The 21708-nt window shown below is 45.3% G+C and overlaps 3 protein-coding genes across 5 annotated transcripts; 2 read left to right on the top strand and 1 right to left on the bottom strand.

Moving 5' to 3' along the window:
• Nucleotides 1–292: 292 nt before the first annotated feature.
• LOC136478386 (bet1-like SNARE 1-1) lies at nt 293–4090 on the bottom strand. The gene is made up of 6 exons (XM_066476826.1): nt 3984–4090; nt 3798–3847; nt 2088–2232; nt 1127–1183; nt 994–1053; nt 293–902 (listed from the first exon to the last, which is right to left on the bottom strand). Exons 2-6 carry the CDS (start codon nt 3809–3811, stop codon nt 813–815), a joined length of 366 nt encoding a protein of 121 aa, XP_066332923.1. The 5' UTR covers nt 3812–3847; nt 3984–4090; the 3' UTR covers nt 293–812.
• A 144-nt stretch (nt 4091–4234) lies between these two features.
• On the top strand, nt 4235–7316 carry LOC136478385 (deoxyhypusine hydroxylase-B). Of its 2 annotated transcripts, none has more exons than XM_066476824.1 (7): nt 4235–4535; nt 5346–5479; nt 5561–5787; nt 5883–6021; nt 6741–6867; nt 6969–7087; nt 7179–7316. In XM_066476824.1, the coding sequence occupies exons 1-7, from the start codon at nt 4379–4381 to the stop codon at nt 7212–7214; spliced, it is 939 nt and encodes a 312-aa protein (XP_066332921.1). In that variant the 5' UTR covers nt 4235–4378; the 3' UTR covers nt 7215–7316. The 2 variants fall into 2 exon arrangements, with proteins under 2 accessions (XP_066332921.1, XP_066332922.1); XM_066476825.1 differs by having other exon boundaries at nt 4349–4535; nt 5408–5479.
• On the top strand, nt 7261–11743 carry LOC136478383 (uncharacterized). Of its 2 annotated transcripts, none has more exons than XM_066476823.1 (5): nt 7261–7399; nt 9182–9465; nt 9564–9653; nt 9835–10238; nt 10330–11743. In XM_066476823.1, the coding sequence occupies exons 1-5, from the start codon at nt 7390–7392 to the stop codon at nt 10592–10594; spliced, it is 1053 nt and encodes a 350-aa protein (XP_066332920.1). In that variant the 5' UTR covers nt 7261–7389; the 3' UTR covers nt 10595–11743. The 2 variants fall into 2 exon arrangements, with proteins under 2 accessions (XP_066332920.1, XP_066332919.1); XM_066476822.1 differs by lacking the exon at nt 7261–7399 and adding an exon at nt 7764–8050 and having other exon boundaries at nt 10330–11739.
• The last annotated feature ends 9965 nt before the right edge of the window (nt 11744–21708 follow it).

Here is a 21708-nt window from a genome sequence, read left to right as displayed (position 1 = left end):
GATTCCTGCGTTTAATCACACGCTGACCTTAAGTCTTGTAACCATATAATACTCCTTATCAAGTGTTATTATAGCAGTTGTTCATGGTGCAACCACATTATCATTCCTTCCATCTGAATTTGTTGGCATGATGTGCCACGCGACACGTGTCGACCACACAGTGTGCTCAAACAAAGCTTCTACAATTAAACAAGTCCAGCCACAAGATAACCAACTATAGATACATCACGGTAGAGATTCCACATGCTACTACTACTCTAATGGACCTATATGGAGATCCAACCCCAAAATGAATCATGAATGGTACTGTATTAGCCTTCAACAAAATACCTATATGCAAGACCCATTTTGGGTTACAGCAGAGACACAACCTAAATATAAGTATCCTCTCTCCTAGAGACTTATTTGCAGAAAAAGTTCTCTTTTAGATCCTGTTGTTGAAGAAGACTAAAAATATGTATCAAACCCCTTTAGCTATAACACTACCCAAATATAAATATAGAATGTGTCTTGTATTTTGGGTGATATTGTTGGAGATAATCTAATACCATTCGTCCATACACATAACATGCTGAAGGAACGGACAACAAACTTTAATCCATTTTCTGTAGCTCCAGCAACAGAGCAGAGGATCGACCCAACACGCTGTAGTCGTGTTATACAGTGCAGAGTTCACGAAACCCACATCAACATACTTTGCACTCAGAACAGTGAGTTTTCAAGGTATATACGGCACAGTATGCAGATCAGCACATCCATTTCCAGCGTGTTCTTGAGCACGCCAGCCCACAGAGCTTTCACTGAGGACGCTTCTACCTGGTCAAGTAGTAAACCAGCAGAAAAAGGGCGACAAATGATGCGACGAGGGTTCCCATCCTCCGACTTGATTTGGTCTCAAACACCTGTATCATGTTCATTCACACATGAATCATCTCGGAAGGGCACAAGGGACAGATGAACTACGTGCTAGTAATTGTTTCTCTTGTCGCTTACCATCTTGAATTTGTCCACGGTTCCAGAGAGAAAACCCCTTGATGCATCCATATCATTCCCCTGAATCAGGCATGATGGTAAGGGAGTAGGATAGTAGATACAGATCTTACAACAACAAAAAAAGGGCAAATACCATTCGGTCTAGCATTCTATTATGAGTCTCCACCTCTTCATGGATATCACCTGACAACTACAGGAAAGTAAAAGAGCTTTCAGTACCTAATAACAAATATATAGTTGTCTAGAAACTTATCCAGATTGATAAATGGGGAAAGAATCCTAAAGTTAGAACAATTCCAGCAAACTTAAACTAGTCAATGGATGGGATGTTTGAATGTTTATTTATTTTCTAGCATACCATTAATAAAATGAGCAAAGCACCCTAAACCTTAATAGAGATTGCTGCTCATCATATTTGTTAATTTGGACTTTGGAGAATGTCTACACTGACGTCAGACAGAAAGAATCAGATTGACGAAGAGACATAGTTATACCAGAATCATGACATGACCCATGTCCAGATATTCTCCAGGACTTCCTATTTGCTGGTTACTCCCAGTGCTTTTCAAGCGTACCAAATTACATAAGAATCCTTCTATATCTCATCTAGTCGTTAGCTTTTAAAGAAAGCCATACCTTATTAATGTAGACATTCTAGTTGTTAGCTACCAAATGCATACCACACTAAAAAAAAAAGTTAGGCCAACGAAATATTCAGATAGCATTAATGCAGCCACAAATTCATAATTGCAAGCCCATCAGATAATCATATTCCTTTTTGGTAAAATTTAACCAGAAAACTGTGCTGAACTACTTTCAAATATTTAAAACCAAACTGATCCAGGAAAGCACACGGTTGACAAGAATCCCCTATCTACACTACTACTGCTACTATGCACTACAGCTGCGGCAGGGAGGAACTATTTTTAAAGGAACACAGTATTGTTTTAATAAACTTATTTTATTATCTTATCTATGCAACACAGCTTGAGCTAGTAAATATACTACTACTAATAATAATGATAATACCTACAATTATTTACATAATAGAATCAATGGAATTAGAACATTAAGAAGTTTAAATGGCACAATACCCGCTTGAGAATGCTGACACGATCCTGCAGTCCATCAATAGCTCGATCATTTTCTTGCTCATCTATCTCATGGGAAGAATAGGATGTTGCTCTGATTCCACCCTCCTCAATGCCATCGAAGAGAGAAGTTCTGTTGCTACGGTAGCTGCACAAAGTGCATAAAATAACCAATATAAGAGTTGGGCATATAATCAATAGACAAAGGGTGCATACAGAATAATTGCAAAGTGAAAGGGGTCCAGAATATCCACATCAGCACATGAAAATTAAACTTAAGTACTCTAATGAATTTTTCACAAAGGAACAGTTAACATAGGATGTTCAGATAAAAATGGGATTCCACATTATCAGAAGTATTAAGGGATTCACAAATATATAACCAGGGACTAACATTTCTATGTGTCCAAGTTCACAAATTCAAAGATAAGTACATGATGACCTAGGCGATTGTATATTTGTATCACAGTGATGAATAACAACAAACAACCTTATTCATTTGATAAAGTAGCTGAACAAATATGTTGAAACAATCCAAACTATAAATTGCATTTAAACTGAGAAAAACATATGTGTTTCCCTAAAGGGTGGATACTTCTGAAGTCTGATTTCTATCTCTAATTTTAAAAAAAGGTCGACTCAGCTCAACAATAATCCATATTTGTTATAACAATATAGTTATAAAACATATATTGCCCACGAATCAGAAACGGGGAACTTGCATACTCTGTGATGGACCGACAAACACAGTTCTCTGGACCCATATCACGAAATAAGTCAAAACATTGTCTGCTAAAATGCTTTGGTACAACAGAAAACTACTATAAGGTGACAAAAAAAGGATGTGCGATAATAACTAGGCAAGACATAGGTAGTACATATCAGCCCCAATTAGCAATACAATTGACATCCATAGTTGCCATAGAGAGAGTCTGTCCATTTCGTCTGGGTGAAATTCATGTACTGCTATTATGCCGAACGAGGATCACCATGTCTTATATTTTTCTAATTATAGCTATATTGCTCCAGCAGATCCTTTTCACCCCCTTCCATAATTGGATTATTTGTAAAGATGCGGTGTTATGCACAACTACAGACTACAGAGCTTGGGACAGAGATAGAGAGGGACAGAGAGAAGATCTAGCAGAAAGTTTTTTTTTTGACGGCACTAGCAGAAAGAATTTTGACCATGAGGCTGATAGTGAGCAAAGTATCAATGTGTTGAAGCAGAGAAATATCAGCACGCATAAACATAGATATCAGTAGCTTTAGAATGGTAGCTCTTAGAGTCCCAAGTTACGAATTCATTGGTCTGTTGGGACAGAGAAGCAAAATAAGCCCAGTCAATAATCATGTGAAACCAACTTCTATGTCTGATAAACCTATATTCATGATCCTCAACCAACTTAGAGCTCGGGAAATGAAACTGTCCTATACAACAAACGATTTGTCTTTTGCAGGGAATTCCTCAACCATAACTACAGGACAACAACAACTGAATTATCTACAAGGAACAAGTAAAAGCACCACTAATCACTCATCTTAACCCCTAACAAATGCAGCGTACCGATCGCACCAATCGCATGTATATCCATCCAGTGAGGCAGCCACATTGGGTCCTACTAACAAATCGCACGCGCTCATCAACCCTAAATCCGAACACCATGTCAGGAAATCCCAAGCTCAAAGCAACAAAAAGGCGCAGAATCTTACCCTCTCGGGTTCATGGCGCTCGTCTCAATCCGAATCGTGCTGCCTCCTACCTGCAGGAACCAAACCCCAAACCCATCAGAGAAACAAATCGCCGAAGAGGGCGCCAAGAGCACGAAAAAGCAGAGGGAAAATTCCGGAGAGGGATGGGCGAGTGCGGGGATCTGCGGGGGAATCTAGCGAGCTCACCTCTCGATCGATTCGCGTCGGATCAGCGCGGATTTGGGATTCGCAGCGCTGCGAGAAGCCGCAAAGGGGGCGAGAAGGAATGCTGGTGCTACGCGCTTCGCCGACGTGAGATTACACAAGTAGCGTGTAACTGCCACGTGGGCCAGGATTTGGGTCAAAGGCGTTGGGACCCACCGGCAGCGAGAGGAGCCTGTAAGGATAGGTCGCTGTCGTCCGTCCGTTCGGAGAGGTGACGTGGCGCGTTTCGATCGGACGGTCCGCGTCGCCTCGACGTGAGCTCGTCCTCATCTTCTCCTTTTCTTTCCGACACGGGATTTCCTCCGCCGCCGCCGCCGCCAGTGACCACTGACCACCTTTGCCGAAGCGTGAGAACCGTACGGAATCGCCGGCGTGAGATGGCGGCCACCTCCGCGTTCGAATCGTCCCCGGAGATGGAGCGGTTCCTCTGCGAGCGGCTGCTGGACGCGGAGCAGCCCATCGCGGAGCGCTTCCGGGCGCTCTTCTCCCTCCGCAACCTCCGCGGGGATGCCCCGCGCCGCGCCCTCCTCCAAGGTCTCACTCTCACTACGCTTCACTTACTCGGCTTCGCTACTCTTCAAAGCTTGGTTGAAGGCTTTAGCAGCTCCTTATATCTGAAAAAAAGAAGGCTTTAGCAGCTTGTGGATTGGTTTTAGCAACCGGTGCAACAGATTTCTGGTCCCTGTTGCTTTCCCGAACTAATCGACAAGATGCAGTGGTCCTAGGTACTTCGCTGGTTTAGTTCCAAACTCTAGTGTCCTTACAGTCCATACTAGTGCTGAGGTGACGAACTGGTGATGCTAGAAAATTTAACTTTGAGTTACATTTTGGCCAGCACCAAAGGAAGTTAGCACTGAGTCACTGACCACCTAGCCCTTTTGTAGGACTCGCTGAACATATGACCTTTGTTATTTAGAGTGTTTGTTTTTCTCGAACTATTTAGAGTGTTTGTTTATCTCAAATTTTTGTATTGTTTCATTGGTTCGGGTTATTTAATATTTAATGCTATGCTGTACATGTTATTTTCCTGAAAGTTTTGTTGCCTGCCACCTTTTTTGTTCCTTTACTGATATGTATAATTGTGAGATTATGCTATTAATTTAGTCTGCTGTCAACAAAGCTGCTAGCTCTTAAATTTCTATTAATGTTTTTTTAGTAGTCCATAACTGAAAAAGAAGTGTACTAGACTAGTTATGCAAGAAGTGAAAAGCACATCAAGGGCCTGAATTGCAACCACCTACTGTTGCACTACTAGCTGTGCATCGTCAGATTCCTTCAACTTAGTGTTTTATAGATCAAAGGATTGTGCTTAAGAAAACCTGACATATTTTGTAAATTGTTCAGCTGCAAGGGATCCTTCTAACTTGCTTGCCCATGAGGCTGCATTTGCACTTGGACAAATGCAGGATGCTGAGGCTATTCCTGCGCTGGTGGCAGTTCTAAAAGATCTTTCTCTACATCCAATTGTACGCCATGAGGTACTCAGTTAAATCGATGTTATATGCTGCTTCTAGTACTTGAATATCCATGTTAAATAATTGTGTATGTGTATTGGTTAGGCAGCTGAAGCTCTTGGAGCTATTGGCCTGGAAAAGAGCATCCCCCTGTTGGAGGAAAGTTTAACAACTGATCCTGCTGTGGAGGTACAAGAAACTTGCGAGCTGGCACTAAGACGAATAGAAGAGCAGAAGAAAGCTAATGGGGCTGAGAGTACAACCAGTTCACCCTTCCTCTCAGTTGATCCAGCGCTGCCTGCAAAGCATGGACTTTCAGTAGATCAATTAAGGTATTATTTACAACTTTCAAAGGATTCTTACATGTGTTGATTGTATCCTATGCCTACATAGCCTTTCCGTTGTCAACATGGTGGATGTTTTTCAGGGATCTTCTTCTCAATGAGCAAGAGAGCATGTACGAACGGTATGCAGCTCTTTTTGCACTTAGGAATGATGGTGGAGATGCTGCTGTTTCTGCTATTGTTGCAGCTCTGAGCGTCAAAAGTGCTCTTCTACGTCACGAGGTTTCGTCAAAAATTTGGCTAATCCATGTTGTCATATTTTTGTATACAATCATAAATCAAACAACCAGCAATGTATCCTTTGAATTTTTCTTTTGTTTTGGCAAAAATTATTCTGAATTCTATTGGATTTTTTTTTGTTGGCTCGCAACTTATTTCTTTAGATTCTGGCAATCTAGATTATTGAACATTTACACTTGAAAATTTTGAACTGGCATAATAAATTGAAATAGAGTTGAAGTTGAGCACAAACCTGAATACCTGAGCAGCCTTGCAGCTATTTTTTTTAGTATATGTGATGTCACATGTCAGTTGTTTTTCAGCCCTGTTATGTTAGATCGGACAACATCCAGTCACAACCTCTTAGTTTATGGTCAGTAGGATCCTCAAGAAATTTGTCTGTTATTTTTATTTAGTGATGGAGTCGAAGTTTGGTGTTTCCCTTTCTGAAAAGAAGAAACATAGTAACAAATCTGGGTAGGATAATAGGATTGGTGGTGTGAAACTGCTTCAGACCTAGTGTGCACATTGCCTGATTCAACTAGGTCATAACATCATATTCCTCTCAAGAAATTAAGTATTTTTTCTCTTTGCATTCCAATATCTTTGGTTTTATTGAATATAATACGATTTTCTTGGTTAGCCTACCTCAACTTGTTTGGGACTTAAAGGCTTTGTTGTTGTTGTTGTTGTAATACGATTTTCTTGGTATTATTCTACAGGTTGCTTATGTGTTAGGTCAGCTGCAAAATAAAGCTGCTTCAGATGCACTTTCTACAGTCCTGAAGGATGTCTGTGAGCATCCAATGGTCAGGCATGAAGCTGCTGAAGCCCTTGGCTCAATCGCAGGTAACCAATACCGCAAGCTTTGGCAGAATGTCATTTACCAACTCCAGTCCATGCATAGACATTCTCTAGTTACCTGAGACTGTGATCGTGCTGTGTTGTAGACCAAGAAAGCATTGTGCTTCTGGAGGAGTTTGCAAAGGATCCTGAGCCCATAGTCTCGCAGAGCTGTGAAGTAGCTCTCAGTATGCTCGAGTATGAGAGATCCGGGAAGTCCTTTGAGGTACATGCCTATATCGTCACGAAGAACTATCTGGCTCATTAGATTTTCTATCGTGTGAATTTATTTAAACCAGGGTTTGCTTTCCATGCAGTTTCTCTTCCTTCAGACCCCTCATGTGCAGTCCTAGGTTCCTCTTCGTCGATGATCACTCAATGCGAAGTGACCGAAAGCTTCTTGGTTAATGTGACTGCACCAGCCATGTATCCACTGGCTTTGATGATACTCTTATCCTGATAGGATCTTTTTTGTTGTTAATCGTGATATGGAGGTTGAAACAAGGAGCAGCATGAAGATAGAAGGAAATGAAACCATGTAAGAATGAAAACTTATAAAGTTCGGCAGCTTGCATTTTTCTGCCAATGGATGGTTTGCCAATTATGCATTCGCAACAAAGAAAACAGGATTATCATCACCAATGCGAATCCAGATTTTATGCATGAAGGGAACCACTGATTTATATTTTTTCAAAACGTGTATGATCTCATGATTTTTTTAATAGAAATTTCGGTTTTTTACCCGTAGGAACGCATAAAAAAAGTCCCTTTTTTTAGTAAGCAAGTGTATGGGAGGAATTCTTGACCACAGAAGGCCCATACGTAGCCGGATCTGGGCCGGGCCGGGCCTTGTTTAATTCCTGCTGCTGTGCTACTATCAAAATCCAAGGCCCGTAGTTTGCTCTCCTCTTCTCTCTGGTCTCTACCTCTTCCAAAGTCCAAATGAAACAAACCCCGTCCATGGCCTCCGACGACCTCTTCGACGGCCTGCCTCCGCCCGCCGCCGCCCAGGCCGGCGGCGGAGCTGGCGCGGCCTCCCTCGCTCCGCCGCCTCCTCCTCCTTCGGCGCCAGCGCCGGCACCGAAGCCTGCGCTTAAGAGCTCCCTCAAGCGGAGCAAGCCCTCCCCCTCCGCCGACGCTACTACCTCTTCCCCATCGGCCCCCGCGGCTGCCGCGCCGGAATCCCATGGTGAGATCTCTGCTTCTTACCCTCCTTTATTTTGCAAGCCGAATGATCCGCGGCTTCTACTGCTCCTGCTCCCGTCGCTTTGAATTGGAACCCTTAATCGTTTAATTGGGCCCCCTTGACTTCAAGTGGAGACTGAGTAGCACATCAGGATTGAGCAGCAACCGGATAGTAAGGGGCCTGAATTCAGGTTGAGTTGCGATTTCCCAGGTCGAGGCTGACAGAGGAGGGGATTTCAGGGCGCGATTTGACTACCCCCGTTCCCATATGGCCATATCCCAGGTCGAGCTCAACGAGGGCAAAAGGGGAGAAAGAGGTCGTTTCAGTTCGGGTGGTTTGGATTGGTTGGGTGGCTTGAGATTTGTTACTGGTGAAGCAACAAGAATGGCTTTGTTGAGCAAATTACCTGGATTATGTGGCACACTAGTAAGATCGATGCGATTCGTAGTCCTACTGCTACTAGGGCCTATGTAAGATCCAAGTAGTGATAACCTCCTCTTAGTTTTGCTTTTTCACCAGGACGATAATAGCTTCCTCTCATTCTTTAGAATAAAAAAAAACATAGGTGTATGCTAGAGTTACTGATGCACTTAACTTAACGCGTCCACAATGTTCAGGGCAATGATAGGAATTCACACCCGCTTTTTTAAGTTATGAAGAGGTCTGTGTGTTGATTTTGTCACTACCAATACCAACCTCTGCTCACTGAGTTTTTGTAGTGTTACTTGCAAGAAGGCACACCTATGAGTGATGTGTTCCCACGTAGTAGGCTTCGCAGTTTCCATTTAGTGCTGTGCTGGACGTATTTGCCTGATTACACCATTAGATGATGTCTGCCATTGGTTTCCTTTAACTCTCTCATGGGTAAATGTAAGCCTTTCTGCATTCTGTTCTCATAACTGACCGTTAACTGGGCTAGCACTTAGTGCATTGCACTGTGCCAGTGGCAGCGATATGTGCAAGGAAAAAAATAGTGACAATCTGACCTGCTCAAATTCTTGCTTGTTATTTTCCATCTTTTTTTTATATGTAGTGGCCTCCTCTGACCAATTTCTTGTCTTAATAAGAACAAATAAGCAAACTCCTTTACTTGGCAGACGGTTATTATGCCCTAAATTTCATACTCTCTTGCAGTCCCCGAGAAACGTCTTCGGTTCAGAACAACCGTTGATGCGTCAGAAACACAAGTGATTGAGGCTATGCAGAAGATAGCTTCACACATAGGGAATACTTCTAAATTCAGCAAGGCATCAAAACTAGCTTTGCAACTTATCGAGGCTGGAAGTGTCAAGCCTGGAACAATCGGTCATTTCTTTGCTATACTAGAGGCTGCGATGTCTTCACTGGGAGCATGCAATGAGCCTTCTGTACGAGCAGACTACCACAAATTGTTTGATGCTGCTCAGGGTGTAACAGAGGTGAACTTTCTGATGTACCTGAAACAAATAGTCGCTCGGTTGTGTCAGGTCACTATGTGTTTCACTACTTTAACTAACAACTTGTGATTAATGTGCAGTTATTCAACCAACAGCAGAAAAAACAATTTGACATATGGGTGCTGCATGCAGTGGTGGCTAATAATCTTTTCACTGATGACAGTTTTGTGGTGGGTATTTTTCTCTGAACACCACGTGTTGCTTATCTTGACAACCTAAGTATGAAATATTTTACTAGATGTACTTGGCAGCTGCTGTAGATATGCAATCATCAGACATGCTGCCATAACCCAATACATATCACCCTGGGGATACTGATGCTTGAACCATATTCTTCTTTTATTTTTGTAGTTCTCAAAGGCTGTAGGAAAGATCAAAGATGCAATCTCAGCCCTGCCAGTGGCAACAGTGGATGATGACAACGATGAAGCTGCGGCTCTTGCTGCTGCAAGCAAAACTGATGCAGTGACGGACAACAAAACAGATCATGGTGTTCCAGCTGCAGCTTCTGACTCTGTGGCAGATGATAGCACACATGCGGCAGCCTCAGAGCCAGGAGAAGAATCTTCTGATCCTTTCGGTTTAGATGGTCTTCTTGAGCACAAGCCGAAGAAGTCTGAGAGAGCTCGAGAAAAGGCAGTCGCAGCTCTGAACAGAAAAGCAGACGAGGAGGAAGCAAAGAGATTTCTCAAGTCACAGCGGGAGGCCCTTCTGAAATGCCTGGAAATAGCCGCTCGGCGCTACAGAATCCCATGGTGAGTTCTCTTGTCTGATAGAGCGTCATCCATCCATATGCTCAATATTATATTTTATATATTTTGTATTGAATGATATCTTGGTTGTCAGGACGCAAACCGCCATTGACATCTTTGCGAAGCACGCGTACGATAACGCGACCCGGTTCACACGGCAGCAGCGGGACGCGATCGTGAAGCTGTGGAACTCGATCAAGGAGCAGCAGATCCGGCGGAAGCAGGGCAAGTCGGTGAGCGGGAAGCTGGACGTGAACGCCTTCGAGTACCTCCAGGAGAAGTACTCCCACGAGAAGATCAGCATCCGGCACAGCGTCGGCGGTGGCGGCGAGCGCCGCGCCACTGCGTGGCTCGGCTAGGCCGGTCGGCAGAGCCGCTGTTGCTGTCTGATCCCGCCGCTCCCTGGCGTAACATGATGATCTATCTGGTTCAGTTCAACAAGGACGGCGTTGGCCTGATCCATTGCCTGTGCCCCCCTTGGATTTCGGTGCAGAGTGTGTGATCAATGCTGATGATGCAAGGGTTTCTCCTTTGCTTCAGCGACACGGCGTGGGAGTTGTTTTTGCTTGTTTTTTTTTGTAGAGGAGAGTTGACATCTCCATCCCCATGATCTCATCTGTCAGCTCCGTAGCATGGTGTAATGTAACCTTGTGACTGACCGACTGACTGAATGTGAAGGCTCTTGGTGTACGTAGCTGCACTGCACACCCAGGAGCCAGGAGCCAGGAGCCAGGAGCCGGGCCAACAACCGTGTGCACGTGTGGGCAACTGCCTCGTGCATGCGCGTCGTCTCCTCGTAACTGCAAGTTTGATTGTTGACAGCGTGCGCAAGTTTGATTGCTGATGACAATTTTTTTTAACACTTTTTTGAAAAAATAAACAGTGTCATATTTGAAAATAGTTTCAAAAAAGTGTTAAAAAAATCTTGATGACAGGCAGCCTGTGTTATAAACGTGTGATCTCATGCTAGTAGAATAAGCACGGTACGGGGTATGGTTTGGGTTTGGTAGCATCGCATGTGCTTGTTCCCCAGGAGGACCGTATGGCAATGGCGGCTTCTGACTGACTGCCTGCCCGGCTGCTGCTTGTGGTTGTTTTTCTGAAGGTCATGGTAGGCTGCTTCCCCTGTCTGGTTCCCTTGGTGAGCTGCAGCGACGGTTGAGACGGCAGTGCGCTGTCGGCGAACGCAAAGCCCTCGTTTGTTTGCCACGGCCACCTGCAGCTTTCCAGCCTCAGTGTCTTGTCTTGGTCAGCACTCAGGCCCGGCCCCCGGAAGCAGCAGCAGCAGCAACTGCGCCTGCCTTGGCAGAAAACCAGAGAAAGCAATGCCAAACAAGCGTACAGACAACGAGACGAGGACTCGAGGCCAGAGCTTTGCATTGCAAGCAGACTGGAACTGAAACACAGGTACTCCTTCCTAGTAGTAACTGATGAAGACATGAAGTGTACTACTACTAGTAGAGGAAGAGGCCAAGTGTTTTTGTTTTTGTTTTTTTTTTCCCTCTTTTGATAAGTAAGGAGGAGCCGAGGAGGAAGCTAGAGGCCAAATGTTTTTGCGAAGAGGAGTATGATGTATGAGCAGTCAAAGGCGAGGATGGATGGATGGATGAAGCAAGCAGGGAGTGCATTGCATGGGCGTCGTCATACGATTAGATAGATTAATTAATGAATGTGAGCAGGAGAGGAGCAGATACATCCAGCGGCAACGGCGGGCAAGTTGGGAGGAGGACGACGACGAGGTGGCGAGTGGAGGAGTGGAGCGTGCTGCGTGCAGCACAGTGCGACCGTTCGGCGCGAAATGCTTTGTTTATGCCGGCACCACGTACGGAGTACGTGCACAATCACCTCCAATTTTATATACTAGTGCGTACTAGCAGTATACGGGGAGTACGTATATCGGGCCTGTTCGATCGGTAAGCTGATCGTTGATTCTGGCTGATACTCATAAGTTGAAACGAACAGGCCTATCACCTCCGATCCTTCCTTCAACCTGTCCATCCATTGATTTCACTTGGTTCCATTTGACACCAGTACACTTCTCATCGCCCATCTCCTGCGTGCCTGCCGTGCTACTAGCTAGACTCCTTTCTTCGCCCTGTTGGCTTTTTGCTTGAAGTTATCGGTCACAAAAACTATCGGTCAAACAGCTCGGTTACCTCTGCAACGATATGCTCCAACAAGGGTCTTTTCTGATTCTAGCAGCTAGTAGGACTCAAGTTTAATTTTTAGGGTCGTGTTCGGCTTACCCATTCCGCTTGTTCGGCTTTTTTTTTAGCCGGAACAATGTTTTTCTCTCACAACAATTCAGTTGGAACAATATTTTTCAACCAGTTTCAGCCAAATTTCAGACCAACGAACGGACCTAAATAGACAAACTATGACACTAACGAGAGGTATTCTAGCCTTCTAGACTAAATTATTTGTCATTCTTACTTTCTAATACACATTTCTCTTCTATCAATACATTTCTATCTAGGTCTTTTTACTTTTCGTTACCTGTGCACAACATCTTTTTCACTTCTCTTTAATCACCATGCCCAGAGAGCTAAAACAACAAATATTACGACAGTCTCAACTCAAAAACTGTGAGATAGATTCTATACTTGCCAAATCTTGAACAAAGTTTAGGTTTGCAATGTGCACGTACCACGCACCGTGCCACCAGCACACGAGCTACCGACTCGTGCTCTGAGTGTGCCTTCATATGCGGCACTCTGGTTCTGTTGGATGCAGCCCTGAGTCACTTTTGCTTGGAAAATATGTTGCCTGTAATCTGCCCCGCAAGATATTTGGTTGAAGCCCTGGACAACAATTTGGATCAGACATATGCTTCTTCCCCAGGCAACCAAAATCGACTGCCTGGTTGCTGCTTGCCGTTGCCTGGGCTTTAATCACCGTGAAAACTCTCCAGGGGCCCACGACTCTCTTTTCTAGGCAGTGAGCTTGAACCAAACACTCACCTATGCGGTTGCCTGGCCAGGCAAAATCGAATGGATTTGCAGGTAACATAGGCAGCATCTTTCTTCGGGCAAATGATTCGGGGCGGCACCAAACATGCCTATGAACGCATCCCTGTAAACACACGCACATACACTACCCACTCATGCTCTGAGTACGCCACACACTCTACCCACTCGTGCTCTGAGTGTGCCTTCATATGCGGCGCTCTATATTTTTATTTGTGAGACCCAGATGTAGACACTCACATACACGAGCGTACACTCACACCTATGAACGCACGCACACACATCCTACCCCTACGAAGAACTGAGTTGGACCAATAAATCTCGAGATTGACGAAGTCACCACTAGCGTCTCGCTGTCGACGGATACGTCGTCTACCACTAAAAGAATAGCACCGTAAAATCCTAAAATAAATCTAGAAAAATGCGAGTACCCGTGTTAAGTCGGGGACTTAAATCCGGGTGGACAGGTTCCACTACAAGAAACCCAACCAGCTGAGATATACTCAGTTTGCACGGCACTCTATATTTGCTAAATCATTAGACACAACACATATATAGCCAAATTATTAGACACAACACATACAAACCACATTTGCAATAGATAGTTTGTTCAAAATAAAATTTGTCGGATCACACGTTGTCTTTCTTCATCATCTGCCTACCGCATCTGTTCATATCTTGGTAGGCATAGTTTCTTATCTAAAAAAATTATTTCATCTTCCTCTATTTTTTTTATTCCAATGCCACATTATTATTTTGTTTAGTTAGAATATAGAAACTAATACTCCCTCCACCCAAAATAGATGACCTTATAGAAAATTCAAATTTTGCCTAAAATACTTGACCTTCTGACTTCCTAATACACCATTTTTTCTCAATACATCTCTATCACTACTCCTTGAAGAGCAATTTGGTCTTTTGCCTTTTGTCGTTGGTCGCGGTGAGTGAGTCGAAAACGTCAAGTAATATGGGACAATGCAAAGAGAGTATCCTAGTTTTTAGGTTAGGGGTACTCTTAGGCGTCTCTAATAGTATAAGTTAGCGCTAGCTCTAAGCTAATAAATATGGAGGAGAAATATATCGCAACAAGCAGCTTTAAACATGGTGTTACGAGAAAATGATGCATCGTAAATATGAGAGACCATCTATTAAGTCCACATTAGTCTCTTACTTTTTTTTACTATTCAGTGATTAAAACATCGATTCCATAGCGGTAGCCGCAGCAGAGTGGGGAGTGTTGTAGCTAGGATATTTTAAGCTAAGCTATATAGCTGCAGGCTGTGGTGGCAGCCGATTTTTTTGTTTTTTGCCCTTTTCTGAAAGTTTTTCACAAATCTGCTCCTGGAGGTATGCTTTTAAAATCTAGACCCTTATCTTGGCGCCGATGTTATTGGCACCGAGTTTACACATCGAGGCGCCAGAGCATTTGACGCCAAGGTCTTGGGTCGACATAGGCGTCAACGTAGACGTGGCGGTGACATGGCAGCCACCTCGGCGTCAGGGTCATTGGCGCCGAGCTTGGCGCCATGATCTATGGTGCCGAGGTGGTGTTTTAAACCAGCGCCCGACCTTTCTGGCTTAGGCTTCTTCCTTTTCTTTCTCCTTCCTCTCAGGTTTTTGCGCTCCCCACTTCGCCCTACCTCACGAATCGGTATATTAGACCTTAGAAACTTTGATTTGATCCGTAGATCTTCTAGAGCAAGGTATCCTCGCTTCCCTTCTAGTTTTTTTCGCATCGATTCGGTATATATTAGTCGGATTTTCAACCTAAAAATCATCATTACTTAGGGTTTCATGCAATTTTTAATATTTGTATTATACAACCGTAGGATGCCAAGGTGTGAAAAAGCTAGCAAACCAAGGTAACCTCGGCGCATATTGTTATATTATGGGTTCATTGTTGTGCATCAAATGGGAAACCCTAGGTTTAGGGTTTAATGTTAATAGATTTTGGTTCTTAGAACGAAATTGGTTAAATTGTAGTTATGGCCGGATGACCGGAAATGCCTTCGACCCATTTCCTCTGTCTAGTGGTGTTCCAGTACCCATGTGCTTTTGCGGCGATCCTTGCAAGGTAGCCAAGTTCGATGAAGAGGACACGTATAGGCAGAGGTATTGGATGTGTTCCAATTTTGCGTTTGAGCCTACACTTCGTCAGCGCCACATTAACAAGATGGTGAGGAATTGATGTTGTGTAATAATTATTTTGTGTCATATGAAATCTTGCATGATTTTTTTGTTTTGTAACAATTGCATTTGTTGCAGACCCCTCCACCACTCTGTGATTTTTGAGTAGTGGATCGACACTGAGATCAAGCCTGAAGACATGGAATGGATGCAGAAACTGTTGCGGTGGGAGGCAGAGGACATGGAGATGATGGAGAAGAGACACAGAGAGGAGGCTTTAGAAAAGGAGCTCAAGGAAGAGGAGAAAAGGAGGCGTGTTGCTGCGTATAGGGAGGAGAGGGAGAAGAAGCTTGAGCGTGCGCGCCGAGCGAAAGCAGCGATGGAGGAGAATCTCGATGCCCTGAGAAAGGGAAAGTGGCCTCGTTGCACTTAGTAATCTCCATGACTTGCTAGTTATATGGTTTATTCATAAACAATGTTATCTACTCATGGACTTTTCATTGTGTTGTCATGTAATGCACTTTAAGTATGGGCGTACTTAGGTCATGTACTGCGTTATTTAGTTTACCGGCATGTACTTCTAGTATTATTATGTTATTTAATGTGTCATAGTATTGGACTTTTCATTGTTGTTTTCATTATCTGTGGTCATAATATTCAGTTTAATGTACTTTAGGCAGAAAATTTTGGCATAATTTCTCCTATTTTTTGATGCAATCCATACACAAATATGACATGAATATTTAACCCCAATACAACATATTCAAACATACAAATATATGCCACATTCATCTCAAATCTTATACATGAGCATATTAATAGTCCACACAGTCCATAATTATAGTCCATAGTAGTTCATACAGTTCATAATAATAGTCCATACAGTTTATAATAATAGTCCATACAGTCCACAATAGTTGATAATGAAAGTCCACAAAGTCTATAATAGTACATAATAATATCTACCATAAACCCTCACTGCCTTCTAGTCTTACCCTTACCCTTGTCACCAAGAGCATCGATGCCTGGAGTGAAAGGGTCAGGTAGACGGCGTCACCTAGTGCCTGCAGGCTGTGTAGGCTGAGTCGAGGGAGCATCCTGTAGCTGAGACGGTCCAAGCTCCTCGTGCCTCTAGTCCACCTCCTCATCATCCTCATCCTCATTCTCATACACAATGCCTATGGACCCTATAGGTGCTTGGCTAGATGAACCTAAGCCTCCTCTGCCTACGGAAGGAACATACAAGTCTTGCGTTGTGGCTGTCCTGCAACCACAACGAGCAGCTGCACGGTGTAGCCAAAGTGACAGTCTCTATTGCACAAAATTATGTTAACTAAAAGAATTTAACGTATTAATATTATACTTGAAACAATTTTTAGAATCTTACATCTAGAAAGCTATGTGTGTCGTCGTCCCTAACTCTCGGACGAAAGCGCTCAATGTCTTCAACCGAGCATTTAAGGGTGTTGCCTTGCAAGAAAGTTCTCAGTAAGATTGTATTGGTATGCAACTCAACATAGAAAAATAAGGCAATTGATCTACCACTTTATCCAAGATTGGTCCTGCCTCCACCTGCCTTCCTACACGAGTAGTTTGGTCATACGCCGCGTCTTTATCGGAGGACTCGATGTCGACAGTAGTCATCTTCTGTCCATTGTAGCCTCAGCCTATAATGTGTCACACCTTGGCCAAGCTTGGTAGTGCCTATACTCACGGTTCGTGTGTGGCTCAGTCGTTCTCGTCCATGTTGGTGTCCAATAGCTCCCATTGTTCAATGTAGCAGTGGTGGTGCTTCTCCCAAATAAAAATCTTTCTATTCTTCTGATGATCCAACCTACACGTCAGTGTACGCCATCGTTAGTGAAGTTTTTATACGAAGTAATACAAATTTGTGTAGAAAATTTTGGCAGAGTTTCCTTTGTTTTTTTATGCAAACCAAACAAAAATATGACACGAATATATGCATTCCTAGACACGCACATTCATCTTAATCCATTTACATATGACCATATTAAAAGTGCATGTACGTCATCATTACTTCATCTTATATAGGAACTAATACAAATGGATTATAACGGGACAATTGAAATAGCAGAACACTTACTTGTGTAAGTCAACGCTAGTAGAAAAATGGAGCCGTTGGCCAAAGCTATCTCACTCCAAATTGGCATGCAACTCTATCTGGTAGGTGGAACTCAATAGCATAGAAGCAGATTAGAGGGCACCTCATCCTGTATAAGTCATAGTCGCACCCACACATGTTGCTCAACCAAAAAGGAAGTGCCCTCTCTCCATCGTACAGCTCCCACGACACCTACAACATGTTGAAACAAGATGTTAGATGCTATACTAAACCTATCAGTGCAAAAAGTGACCAACACGTAAATATTTATAGTTTTGTTATACGTTGTGAACGGAGATGGCCTAGCACTCAATGATATAGGGTTTATACTGGTTCAGGCAACATGCCCTACGTCTAGTTTGAGTAGGTCGGTGACTTTATTCCTGAGCCTAGGTGCTTGAAGTTTGTTGTGGGGTTACAAATGGAAGGGAGAAAGATGGGGGTACAAGAGGTCCGGTTGGACTCTGGTCTAAAGGGTCGAGAGTGTAGGAGCCCCGCTATGTGCTAAGTGTTCAAGCGTGTGCTTGTGATTTAAACCTGGTGGTTCTGTTGTTGTGTACTAGTGAACTGCCTGATCTCCCTATTGGGAGAGAGCGCATCCCTTTTATAGATAAAGGGGATGGCCTTACAAGTAAGAGGGAGAGAGTACGTATGCTACTAAGTCTTGTTGCCCATGCTGGTGGGTACAAGATGATGGTAGGCGCCCACAATACTGTTTTTACGTCAGATGCACATGGGAGGTTGCGTCATCTTCTTCTGGTATGTCAGATGTCGGTGCCTGCCTCACTGTTGATACATAGAGGCATGTAGGGTGTTTTACCATATTCGCCTGGTATGGTAAATGCCGACGCCCACAACACTATTGATGCCTTAGAGGCATGTGGGGGGAGCCTTACCATGTTTGTCTGGTATGGGGGTTGATGGCACCCACAACACTATAGAGGAAATATCGGTGCCCACAACACTTCTTGGGCTCTGTCATGCCAGGGAGGTTATAGGGTACCGTCCTATAGGTGCATAGGGTATGGTCCTTGGTATTGCCATTGACTTGAGTGCCCTACCTTACTTTCTTCGTCCATTTTCCTGGTCCTTACCAAGCGGGCGTCCTTGATCGATTGGTCCTAGTCGGCTCTGAATGCGCCAGTTGGAGAAGAGTAGTGAGCAGGGTTTTGGCGCATCCCTAGTCAGAGACATAGGTCAGAGTCGAAAGTGGTGTTTGGCTAGGCCTTCCGATTAGAGAGGCCATCCGGAGCGGGCCGGAGTTGGAAGCGAGGCCTTCCGGTCGGAGAGGCGGGCCAGAGTCGGAAGCGGGTGTCGTTCCTCCTTGGCCAGGCCTTTTCGATCGGAGATTGGATTATCCTTCTGGCCTGTCGTCTAAGTATCTTGGTCCGGCCCATGAGCTGCGCATTGTTCACAACATTGTCTGCTAGGCCGAGCCTTTATTAGGAAGTCGGTCTATGAGGGACCCCGGGTTTATGAACCCGATAGGAGCTCCCCGAGCCTCCGGGCGATTCAGGTAGAATCATCTGTGGGATTTTTGTCTTGACGGTGGGTGCGCGCGAGCGCACCCATGGGTGTAGCCCCTGAGCCCCCGAGCAATTCGGGTAGAATCATCTGGGGGATTTTTCATGTTGCCAGCGGGGGACATTTTGTTTCGTCAGTGAGTGTAGCCCCCGAGTCCTCGGGCGATTCAGGCCAAATCCCTTGGGGTTTTTTTTGTCAGCGGGTGTGTGTGCGTGCATTTTAGTCGAGATAGAGTCATCAACCAAGGTGTCAGTGCATAGCCTGAGGTAGTTGTTTTTAGGGATCAGGCGAGACAGAGCTCGTGGATCCTAGCGTCGAGCGCAGCTAAGGGATCGAAACTGGACTTCACGGATCTAGGCGTCGGACGTGCCGAGGGATTTGGGCGAGTCGAAGTCATGGACCAGGTGCAGCTGAGGCATTTTTTGGTGTCTTGAGCCCCTGAACCCCGTTGGCCTTTGGCAGGGGTCGATTGAGTTTTGTGCGTTACCCCATCCGCTGGTTTCTCACAACTTGAGGGGCTGAGCTAACGTCGCTTGCCTCGATCGCTCGGGCTTGAGTGATGCGCTTAGTGAGCTTCACTAATGGGTATGATCGAGTGAAATCTAGGTCTGTCGTTCGTGATGGGGTCAGCATAGCCCTCTTGTGACATTCCACTGCTCCTTAACCTGCAACCCGGTAGATGCCTGGGTCATTCAGAGACCGACCTGGGTGGCCCGCTGGCCTCCCCTCGATAGAGATTCTGTGAGTTTGGCGAGGTTTAGGATCGAACAAGAAGGTTGAGATGACCCTTTCTACTTCAGGGCAAACTAGGCGAGGGCCGCTCGAGGCTCATCTATGTTTTCTCCTCTGGCTTTGTTTGACGTGAGGCGGCCTCGAGCCCTTTGTGGGCCAGCCTTTGAACCCTAGTCGGTCGTTGCTCATGTTTGAATGAGGCAACTGCCGCTTCGTGACACAACACGGAGCGTTGTGATGCATTTAACCACATATGCGATACCTTAGCACCCGAGCCCCCAGGGTGATTCGGGTAGAATCGTCCGGGGGGTGCGGGCAGTATGAAATGAATGCGTGTATGGATGTATGAATGATTATATCAAGAAATAGTGGAGGTTTGGTAATGTTACCTTGATGACTCGAGTGACGGGGTTTGAGGAGCTCCAATCGGAAATGTTCGACCAAGATCCACGCTCGTTGTTCATGATGGAGTCGGCATGGCCTACATAGGGCATCCTTTTGCTCCTTACCTGTCTCTCGGCGCTTTCCTAAGCCGTTTGATTGACTTAGGAAGCCCGATGGTCTCTCCTGGCGGAGATCCTGTTGTTTGGGTCTTTCTAAGTCCCGCCTAGGAAGGCAGAGAGCCATCCGCACGTGGTGGAGCATTGTCTCTCATGCCTGGTCATGTGGTAGTGGTGGGCCATACCCAAGGCCATGTCCTTGTCTGACCAGGCACCATTTTCATCAGGGCAGGGTGCGTCCCATCGATAAGGGCGCGTCCCGTCGTTTCCCATCCACGTTGAATGGGGGAAGGGAGAGGGTTTCTTGCCCCCATCATTTCACCTTTCCCCGATCGTCGTGTCTTTCCCAACTATTGTGCTCCTTTCTTTAAGTAGGAGAAGGGAGAGGGCTTTTGCCCCATTCCTTCACCTATTCCTCAGCTACCGTCTCTCCTCTTTCTTCCTTCTCACCAAGAGCGTCTAAGTGCTACGGCGGTTCCTAGGAGAAAAAAGGGGAGAGCGAGGGAGATAGGAAAACTCACAGATCCATTTGTGAACCCAAAGCGAAATGTCAGGCTAGAGGTCATCCGTCATGAGGGAGTCGGTGCTGGAGGCCTTTGTCGAGAAGGGGTTTCTACCGCCGAAGGAAGTGGCGCACTAGAGGGCTCCTGGGAGGGAGGATTTCCCGCAACCTCAGGGCGATGAGGTTGTTTCCTTCCTCACCGTCCATGAGCGTGGGTTAGGATACCTCGCGCATTGGTTCCTGCGTGGGCTCCTCAATGAGTGGGGCCTGGAGCTACAGCACCTCAATCTGACTGGGGTGCTACACATCACCGGATTCATCACCGTGTGTGAGGCCTTTCTTAGGATGGAGCCACACGTGGATTTTTTCTGGCTGATGTTCTCTTGGCGAGCTTTGTCCGAGGGGAAGCCACTCATGATCGCGCCGGTGGGGGCTTTGAGCTATAGAAGAAACCGAGCACGGGGGGCTCGTACCCCATCTATATCCCTTGTGACTCCAACCATGAGTGGCACGGGGAATGGTTCTATATCAGAAACCCAGTGGAGGCGTCGTTCCCCTCTTTCACCGGTAGGAGGGCGGAGAAGCTGGAGAGCTAGTCGTGGGGCCCTGCCAGTCGACAGAAGAAGAAGTTGGAGGTTTTTTAGGTGGAGCTCCAGAAGCTCGTGCGACGTGGCCTTGACGGGGTGTGGGTGTTGCACACCCTGTTCCACCATCGGGTCACTCCACTAGCGGAGAGGATGCGGCCAATGTGGAAGTACAATGGCCCAACCAACCCTAATCGCGTGTCGCCGGAGGAGCTGCCGAACGATGAGGTCTAAAGTCGCTTCGACCGGGTGCTATAGCTAAGGCCTAAAGAGAACCTCGATGGAAAGCCTGGACCTCTCAACTCCTCGGTGGTGTCCAAACTAGTATGGTCCCCTCTCTTTACTCCGTTTTCTTTTTCCCTTTGTTTTCCTATTTTTTGATCGAGTCGCCTGTAGGGACTTAGAGTTTACAAGTC

Source organism: Miscanthus floridulus, chromosome 8 (assembly GCF_019320115.1).
Source record: "Miscanthus floridulus cultivar M001 chromosome 8, ASM1932011v1, whole genome shotgun sequence".
Classification (NCBI taxonomy): domain Eukaryota; kingdom Viridiplantae; phylum Streptophyta; class Magnoliopsida; order Poales; family Poaceae; genus Miscanthus; species Miscanthus floridulus.
The sequence above is the reverse complement of the archived record's forward strand: the minus strand, read 5'-3'. Positions and strand labels throughout refer to the sequence as shown.

Excerpts from the sequence above, each read along its gene's own strand:
- LOC136478386 (XM_066476826.1), bottom strand. Across the intron at positions 1,054-1,126 it reads ATAGAATGCTAGACCGAATG|GGGAATGATATGGATGCATC; the intron begins GTATTTGCCCTT and ends TGCCTGATTCAG. Across the intron at positions 903-993 it reads CCGTGGACAAATTCAAGATG|GTGTTTGAGACCAAATCAAG; the intron begins GTAAGCGACAAG and ends AACATGATACAG.
- LOC136478383 (XM_066476822.1), top strand. The coding sequence starts at position 7,804 with ATGAAACAAACCCCGTCCATGGCCTCCGACGACCTCTTCGACGGCCTG. Across the intron at positions 9,466-9,563 it reads CTGCTCAGGGTGTAACAGAG|TTATTCAACCAACAGCAGAA; the intron begins GTGAACTTTCTG and ends ATTAATGTGCAG. Across the intron at positions 10,239-10,329 it reads CGGCGCTACAGAATCCCATG|GACGCAAACCGCCATTGACA; the intron begins GTGAGTTCTCTT and ends CTTGGTTGTCAG.
- LOC136478385 (XM_066476824.1), top strand. The coding sequence starts at position 4,379 with ATGGCGGCCACCTCCGCGTTCGAATCGTCCCCGGAGATGGAGCGGTTC. Across the intron at positions 5,480-5,560 it reads ATCCAATTGTACGCCATGAG|GCAGCTGAAGCTCTTGGAGC; the intron begins GTACTCAGTTAA and ends TGTATTGGTTAG. Across the intron at positions 6,022-6,740 it reads GTGCTCTTCTACGTCACGAG|GTTGCTTATGTGTTAGGTCA; the intron begins GTTTCGTCAAAA and ends ATTATTCTACAG.